The 8,959-nt window shown below is 44.6% G+C and overlaps 1 protein-coding gene across 2 annotated transcripts; it reads right to left on the bottom strand.

The window, feature by feature from the left end:
* Nucleotides 1-25: 25 nt before the first annotated feature.
* LOC135555879 (uncharacterized) lies at nucleotides 26-8,717 on the bottom strand. 2 transcript variants are annotated; one of them, XR_010457907.1, is made up of 5 exons: nucleotides 8,489-8,717; nucleotides 8,100-8,171; nucleotides 7,573-7,865; nucleotides 5,405-7,000; nucleotides 26-5,214 (listed from the first exon to the last, which is right to left on the bottom strand). XR_010457907.1 is itself a non-coding variant. In XM_064988668.1 (4 exons), the coding sequence occupies exons 1-4, from the start codon at nucleotides 8,715-8,717 to the stop codon at nucleotides 6,278-6,280; spliced, it is 1,317 nt and encodes a 438-aa protein (XP_064844740.1). In that variant the 3' UTR covers nucleotides 26-6,277. The 2 variants fall into 2 exon arrangements, 1 of the variants encoding a protein (XP_064844740.1); XM_064988668.1 differs by having other exon boundaries at nucleotides 26-7,000.
* Nucleotides 8,718-8,959: the final 242 nt, after the last annotated feature.

Genomic DNA, 8,959 nt, shown 5'->3' with positions numbered 1-8,959 from the left:
ATGAGAAAACTTCAGCAAATCGAAATTCTCGAGTGCTCATTTTAATTGCGGTAGATACAAATGTCAACTTGACTGTTTTGTTTGCATTCCACTATGCAAAATTGTTAGGGAATAGAGATAGTAAATAAAAAAATAAAAATCAGTTCCTTCCAGAGATCATCATAGCGGCTGAATGCTCTTATGGGTTTTTCTCATAGACATTAAAACCATTTCCCCCCCGAATGCACTTCGTACTCATTTTACATCCATGTCGTTCGTATAGCCAATGGTACATATATTCCCTTTCCCAATAAGGTGATTGGACAATAGGAGATGCCGCGTGTTCATTTTATTGGCTTTTCCAGTTGTCACTCAAACAAATGAAACGGCAGGGCTGCCCTTCAGTAGGCATTTACGTTCTGGAACACTCAATTGAACGGAAACGTTGCTGTACTGAATGACCAGTTGAAGAACGGGGGCGGGTTGTCATACTGTACTGTATTTGGTTGGGTGACGCTTTCAACAGTACCACTGCCCTTTAAATACACTCATTACTTCAAGCCACACCCACCAAACCGGAGCAAACGTACCTCAGTCGGTTCAAGAACATTTTGGGTAAACGTGTCGTTCAGTACAAACCGTTCCGCAACATAGCAAACGCTCAAGCGAACAAAACGCATCTCAGGCTTGTCCAGATACAGTACCACAGACATAATGGTTTAGTTATAAAACAAAAATGTGGACTAGGCTGCTGAGGGGAGGACTGCTCATAATAATATTTGTAATGGAGCAAATGGAATGGCATCAAACACATGAAATCATGTGTTTGATTTATTTGATACCATTCCATTAAAAAACTTCTTCAGGATCAGTGTCCCTTCCACGGGACGGTTGAGCTAACGTAGGCTAATGCGGTTAGCATTAGGTTGTAAGTAACAAGAACATTTCCCAGGACACAGACATATCTGATATTGGCAGAAAGCTGAAATTGTTGTTAATCTAACTGCACTGTACAATTTATAGTAGCGCCTACAGTGAAATAATATCATGCTATTGTTTGAGGAGAAAGCACATGAAAAGTTATTCATCAATAAATTAGGCGCATTTGGGCAGTCTTGATAAAAAATAATAACAGAAATGCATTGGATCAGTCTAAACTTTGCACACACACTGCTGCCATCTAGTGGCCAACATTAAATTGCACCTGGGCTGGAATAATACATTATGGCCTTTCTCTTGCATTTCAAAGATTTTTTTTGTACAATGTTTTTTTCTTTGTATTATCTTTTACTAGATATGTTGTGTTATATTCTCCTACATTCCTTTCACATTTCCATAAACTTCAAAATGTTTCCTTTCAAATGGTACCGAATGCATATACAGTTGAAGTCAGACGTTTACATACACCTTAGGCAAATACATTTAAACTCAGTTTCACAATTCCGGACATTTAATCCTCGTAAAAATTCCCTCTCTTAGGTTAGTTAGGATCACCACTTTATTTTAAGAATGTGAAATGTCAGAATAATAGTAGAGAGAATTACTTATTTTAGCTTTAATTTCTTTCATCACATTCACAGTGCGTCAGAAGTTTACATACACTCAATTAGTACTTGGTAGCATTGCCATTAAATTGTTTAACGTGGGTCAAACATTTCAGGTAGCCTTCCACAAGCCTCCCACAATAAGTTGGGAGAATTTTGGCCCATTCCTCCTTACAGAGCTGGTGTAACTGAGTCAGGTTTGTAGGCCTCCTTGTTCACACACACTTTTTCAGTTCTGCCCACACATTTTCTGTAGGCTTGAGGTTAGGGCTTTGTGATGGCCACTCCAATACCTTGACTTTGTTGTCCTTAAGCCATATTGCCACAACTTTGGAAGTATGCTTGGGGTCATTGTCCATTTGGAAGACCCATTTGCGACCAAGCTTTAACTTCCTGACTGATGTCTTGAGATGTTGCTTCAGTCCCTCCTGCAGCAAAGCACCCCCACAACATGATGCTGCCACCCGTGCTTCATGGTTGGGATGGTGTTCTTCGGCTTGCAAGCATCCCCCTTTTTCCTCCAAACATAATGGTCATTATGTCCAAACAGTTCTATTTTTGTTTCATCAGACCAGAGGACATTTCTCCAAAAAGTCCCCATGTGCAGTTGCAAACCATAGTCTGGCATTTTTATGGCAGTTTTGGAGTAGTGGCTTCTTCCTTGCTGAGCGACCTTTCTGGTTATGTTATGTTTCTGGTTATGTCGATAAAGGACTCGTTTTACTGTGGATATAGATACTTTCATACCGGTTTTCTCCAGCATCGTCACAAGGTCCTTTGCTGTTGTTCTGGGATTGAATTGCACTTTTCGCACCAAAGTACATTAATCTCTAGGATACAGTGCGTCTTCTTCCTCACCGTTATGATGGCTGTGCGGTCCCATGTTGTTTATACTTGCGTACTATTGTTTGTACAGATGAACATGGTGCCTTCAGGCATTTGGAAATTGCTCTCAAGGATTAGACTGTGGAGGTCTTGGCTGATTTCTTTTGATTTTCCTATGATGTCAAGCAAAGAGGCACTGTTTGAAGGTAGACCTTGAAATACATCCATGGGTACACCTCCAATTGACTCAAATGATGTCAATTGGCCTATTAGAAGCTTCTAAAACCATGACATAATTTTCTGGAATTTCCCAAGCTGTTTAAAGGCAGTCCACTTAGTGTATGTAAACTTGACCCACTGGAATTGTGACAAAATTAATTATACGTGAAATAATCTGTCTGTAAACAATTGTTGTAAAATTTACTTCTGTCATGCACAAAGTAGATGTCATAACCGACTTGCAAAAACTATAGTTTGTTAACAAGAAATGTGTGGAGTGGTTGAAAAACTAGTTTTAACGACTCCAACCAAAGTGTATGTAAACTTCCGACTTCAACTGTATATGCATATCCTTGCTTCAGGGCCTGAACAACAGGCAGTTAGATTTTGGGTATGTCATTTTAGGCAAAAATTGAAGAAAAAAAAGGTGCAGATCCTTAAGCGGTTTCAATTCCGCTCCAGCCATTACAGGCCTGTCCTCCCCAATTAGGGTGCCACCAATCTCCTGTGGTTTGGAGTTACTTTTCTGTAATATCTCTGGCTTGGTGCCTGTCCCACAATGTTTTCCGGTCGTCACATTTACCACAACCACAAGGTCATAAACCCTGCCTATTTCTAAAATAAAGATTCTTAAACTTAACCCCTTTATTTAACTAGGCAAGTCAGTTAAGAACAAATTCTTATTTACAATAACAGCCTACCCCGGCCAAACCTCCACGACACTGGGCCAATTCTGTGCCGCCCTACAGGATTCCCGATCACAGCTGGTTGTGTTACAGCCCGGGATCAAACTAGGGTCTGTAATGACACCTCTAGCACTGCGGTGCAGTGCCTTATGCTCCCAGGTGGCACAGAGGCCTAACACTTTGTGGCTAACTCTAACCTTGAATTAAGACCAAAAAGCACATTTTTATTTTGATACATTTTTTAGGATAGACAATTTTGACCTTGTGGCTGTGCCATCTAGTGGAAATCATGTTGTTTTCATAGTCTTGTTCATTCTACAGGCTTGCTACTACACCCATCTGTATTCTGAATTCTAAAACGGTGCTCCTTTCTGGAAAAGGGTATGTTGTTTTATTGTGTTTTGTGGTTGCAAATATTAAAAGTTCACTACAAAAATGTACTTTCTGCAGCCCTATTAGACAAATTCTAAACTTAACATTTGTAACAGCCATGTCGGGAAATAAATGCATTTTAGACAACTAATCACAGTAATTAATCACAACAAAATTAGAAGACATATCAAGCATCGAGAGGCCTCTTTCCCCATCCAAAGGTATTCAAAAGTCTCTCTTCTTGTCCATGATATGTATTGATGCTTATAGCTACAAATAATCTCTCTACCACCTCAGCAAAAACTTTACAAACAGCCTCCCCACCCCTCCAGGACAGAAAGGCTATAGAAGCACCCAGTAACACACTGACCAGAGCTGAGTACATCTGCAGAGAGAACCCCAGGCACATGGATACAACCACAGCTACAGTCAAGCCCATTAACCTTCCTATTAGATGTCTGGGTGAGAGTTGCCCCAATTTATCCCACACCAAGAAAACTGACACACCACCTCCACCAAGCCAACTTTGCCCTGCACACCACCCCAACCCCAGCACAACTAGGGCCCCCAAGTTGTGGAGGTCCCTCCGTGTCCCCAGGATGGATACTACCAAGGCTCCTGTGGCCATGCACCCGGGAGCCAAACACAGCACCATCCTAGCAGCCCCCACAGCCACTGACACGGTAATGAACTGTGCCATCCTGATCTCGCCGCTCTTTGCCACATTCTTCACTGCCTTGACCGTCATGATGCTCATCAAACCAGCGATGACCACCCCACTCACTGCAGCCACCCTGGCCCCCACCAAGGTCCCGCTCACCCCGTTACCCACAACCTCCCACCACACCCCAGGCTCTAGGAGCTCCACCACCCTGCCCACCCCATCTGCAGCACCCACCCCCAGCCCGATCAGAAGCCCCAAGAAGGGGGCGCGGAGGACCGATGCAACCAGGCCATTAGACCCAGACAGGACCTCTGCTATCCAGAACACTGAGATGGCTGCTAGTCCTCTCAGAAGCCCGATGGCACCCCCTCTGGCTGTGGTTCTCAACACCAGCTCCACACAGAGGTGGTAGTCCAGCGGTCTTGCTGGTGGCAGTGACTCCGCTTCCCCTGGACTCTCCTCCTCTATGTCTTCCAGTCCCAGTACTGTCCATGCTCCAAGAGAGAGAAAGAGAGCTCCCAGACTCACCACTATCAGTGTGGCCCTTACAAACGCCCACAGACGTCCCATGATGCTCCAGCATCTACCCCCTCCTCCTACGTCCTTCTCGTATTTTCTTCTCCCCTGGATGGAGAACGATCCGTCTCTCTCTGTTCCCTCTCCCATCGTTTTGTTTTTGATGAACAATTGTTGTTTTTTACTGAATCACCTAAACTGTACAGTCAATCACCCTCTCATTGTTTCTGTCTCCATTGGATGAGTTGAGGCAACCTGTTTTTCTTAGCGAAAGGTGATACCAGAATTTGGTTATCTGATATCCCCCACCCCCTCAGAGTGGATCAGTTCCTTCAGTCTGTCTCATGTTGCCCACTGAAGGTGCCTCTTCTAAGGAGATCCCTCTCCATCACTGAGGTACTGGTTGCATCTATAGGTTAGAGAACCACGATGGAAATAAGTCAAGACTTTTGTGTCATCCTCAATGATTCGATTTACGCACCTTGACTATACAGTATGTTTCTCTGTTGTTTTTTTTACAAGCCGCCAAGACTATGAAAACACCAATTTAGAAAACATTGCTATCATTTAAGATAATCTTTGTCAAACAATTCACTTACTGTAGCTACAGGTGCTGCTCTCTATGGTTGTTAGCCTGTCTAAGAGCGTCTGCATCTGACTCGGTCTGAATCGGCTGATTGCATGCTGCCTGACAATCAAACCGTTGAGAAGGCTGTGTGTGTGTGTGTGTGTTTCGGGAGTTACTGGTTGGACCAGATGCCAGACTAGTGAGAACAAGTCTCACCTACTATTTCACAATCCTTATCCATCTGTGTAGGCCTAGATTGTGGTTTCCACTCACCACACCAGTTTCTCCAACCATAACTGCTGCAAACAAATGCTGCTATAGTAAATTACTTTGATTATCATGATCAAGCATTAATTAATTAACCATTTAATCAATCAAAATTGTTATTCCATTGTAAATTCTACAACACAATCAATTAACATTATCAGAGTCTCGCGTCCGAAATGGCACCCTATTCCTTACATTATGCAAATTCAAATATGAACCTTGAACCCAGTTCCCCTCTAATCAGGAACCAATTTAGACCTGGGACACAAGGTGGGTTTTCACTGGGTTTTAGCTCATAGAGTGCACAATATAGGGAAAAAGAGTACCCCTTCGGTCGCATGCTGAGTCAGCCTCCCCGTCTCTCGGCCAGGCTCTGCAGTAGGGCGATTACAGTGTCACTTTAGCTAGTCTCTGCAGCAGCATTTCCACTAGATTATATAACCATAAACTCAAAATTCATGAAAACAAACATGAGCTTTTTGTACTTATTTTAAGATTAGGCATAAGGTTAGTAGTGTGGTTAATGTTAGGTTTAAAAATCTAAATTTAAGAAGATGAATAGTAAAAATAGGCGGGGTTTAGCCATAATTATGGCTTTGTGGCTATAGAAGTTAGTGACAACCCGGGGCGATGACTGTCACTTCCTGTCTCTCTCAGCCAGTCTCTGCAGTAGGGCAATGACTGTGTCCTGTTTGGAGGAAAGCAGCTCCAGGGCCGTGGCCATCCTACCCAGGGACTCTGCCATGCGCGCCTCCCTCCTCTCGCGCCTCCTCCCCCGGGCCTCCATCCTGCTGCGACGCCCCTGCTCCTCCTTGGCCTGCCCCTCCTGCCTCCTCAGGAACTCCTGCAGCAAGGAGGTGCCTTCTTCTGCTCGCTTCTGCTGCTGGGCTAGAAGGGAGGTAATGGAGGATCCCTTGGAGGAGAAGCGACAGCGCTTCTTTCTGCGGAGGTCTATGCGGCTGAGGTTGGAGGGGATGTGACGGGAGGCAGGGGGCTGTGCGACCGGAGCAGGGGAGGGGTTTGGCTGTAGAGGGTCTGTGTTATTGGCTATCCTGGGGGAGGGTGTGCCCAAGGGGGTGGGAAGAGGGAGGGAGGAGCGGACGGGGGTAGGGGGAGGGAGGGATCTGACAAAGGTGTAGAGAGGGAGGGTGGAGGGAACTGGCGTGTGGAGTGGGAGGGAGGAGGGGACAAGGGTGAGTGTCCGAGTGCATGTAGTGATGAGGTTGCCATGGGGAAGGAGGGGCTTCTGCTCTGTTTTGGAGGTTTCCGTGGAGACGTTCACCTTAGGGATGCTGGTTACTAGGGTAGGGCTGCTAGTGGTCTCGGCGCCGATGGTGTCACCAAGCATGGCATCCATCATCTTATGAGCGAGTGAGAGACAGACAGAAAGAGACAGAATGTTGAGATAAGAGGGTCTTGTTTGCACCCTTGGGCAGCTTTGTTTCTTACTTTCATAATACACCCCCAATGTCACTAGAATTGATGAGCATTCACTACAAGACCACTAGAACAACACTATCAACAAAATGGAGAGACGGTTGCCTGACAACGTCAAGAAAATGATGCGTGAGCTACGCATGAGTAGAAGGCTGTGTGTTGCTGTGATCCTGAACAGCCCGTTAGCTCGAAACAATGACAAGAAAGGTGGTGGCTTGTATCTTGTTTGTGATACCATGTCATGTTTTAAGGTGTTTTGACTTATACCACATCTATGATAATATGGCTCAAATGCGCTAGTTAGCTAACAACTGGCACGATGTATTTGAGACACAAAAAGTGCTTATTGTCTTTTCAATAAACATTTAGAGACGAGATATAGTTTCAATAATCCTATGATTCTAAGCCAACCCTGTCTGTTTTGCCCAGATGATGCACACGCATCGGTTTTCTTGCTAAACAACACACGTCTATCATAATAAAACAAACAGGTACCTCAAAGTACTCCCAGGAGGTTCTGGCCTGGCCGGTCTCCCTGCCTCTGTATTTGACCCTCTTGTAGGTGACGATCAAGTTGTTCCACTTGCGGCGGATCTTCTCAACGGGAAGACAATGACCCTGCTCCTCCAACTCCTTCTGCACGCTCTGGAAGAGCTGTGAACGCTCCCTCGTCCCGTACAGGCTCCAGCGGCGCCCCACTGCTTCGATCAAGTACACAATGGCCTGGTAGGAGAACTCTGGGGAAACCTGGGGAGGAGGCCGAGGAGTCGGGAGGGTCATGACATCGGCTGAGGAGAGGAAGGAGGTTGGAGAAGAGGGATGTTTAATAAGTATATAAGTACTGTTAAGTCGCTCGATCAGCTAGCCAGCATGCATGTGAGATTTGGTTCTGGGTGCTGCAGATAAATGGTACATCTACAGTAGGTGCTTAGACCAAGAAATATAGGAAGAGTTATATTGATTTGATGTGCCCTATTTTTTTTTTATCTCCTTCACTCTTTAACGGCAAAAATAGGACTCACCTGGAGCTATCTTTAAGATGGTTTTGCCATCTGCAGAAGTAGAGGAAAAGAAACGGTCAGCACTCACAGGATCTAGTGGACAGAAAGAAAGACAGGTGTCACATGCAAAACCGTCAAAATACAGTTTAGTATTTTGCGATAGTTCATAATATCAGTAATATTCTGATCATTCATTATAGATTATACAAATATTTATAAAGTGTGCAGAGCCTTTTTCCTGTTTCTCCAGGTTTGCCTTTTACGTCCAATACCTTCACTATTCAGTTCTGGTGTGCGGTAGATTCGGCCTATTATCTAATAGTGTTTTTAAAGTAAAAGTTAAAGTTCCAGTGAGACAAGACTGGAAAATATGCTCTCGCTGTCTTACTTGTACGGTACCAACAACTTACACAGTACGATGGGTTTGCTGGTCGTTTGAGTTGCTAGCCGCCCATGCTGTGTTGAATATCCTGCATGGTCTTCTATTGGACCGCCTTCTCCCGGAGAAATATCATGACGAGTTGCAGACGCCGTGGCTCTTTTGCCCGAAAGCATCGAAGATGATTCGTCTTCATCGTCAAAGGACTCGGAGTCTTCACTTTTCACAGTGATATTCAACGACATTACCGCGTCTACCATGCGCACTGGCTTGGTTATGGAATCGCTCGAACACGTCTAAATAGGCTGCCTATGTGGCTGTTTCTCTCAATGCTTATGAGAAGGAAAAAGTTTTAGTCTTTCATTTAGACAAAGAAATTCGCCTACAAACCCCAACATCAGCCACTATTGCAGTATTTGCATTCTCGGACATGTGACTTTACAACAAGCTGAAGAGAAATGGCTGCGTACTTTACCAGGCATGTCTGCGCAACGCTGCTTCG

The sequence above is a fragment of the Oncorhynchus masou genome, chromosome 15 (genome assembly GCF_036934945.1).
Source record: "Oncorhynchus masou masou isolate Uvic2021 chromosome 15, UVic_Omas_1.1, whole genome shotgun sequence".
Classification (NCBI taxonomy): Eukaryota; Metazoa; Chordata; class Actinopteri; order Salmoniformes; family Salmonidae; genus Oncorhynchus; species Oncorhynchus masou.
This window is presented reverse-complemented; position numbering and strand designations above follow the sequence as displayed.

Excerpts from the sequence above, each read along its gene's own strand:
- LOC135555879 (XM_064988668.1), bottom strand. The coding sequence starts at position 8,717 with ATGGTAGACGCGGTAATGTCGTTGAATATCACTGTGAAAAGTGAAGAC. Across the intron at positions 7,866-8,099 it reads CATCTTAAAGATAGCTCCAG|CCGATGTCATGACCCTCCCG; the intron begins GTGAGTCCTATT and ends TCCTCTCCTCAG. Across the intron at positions 7,001-7,572 it reads CCTCCTGGGAGTACTTTGAG|ATGATGGATGCCATGCTTGG; the intron begins GTACCTGTTTGT and ends CTCGCTCATAAG.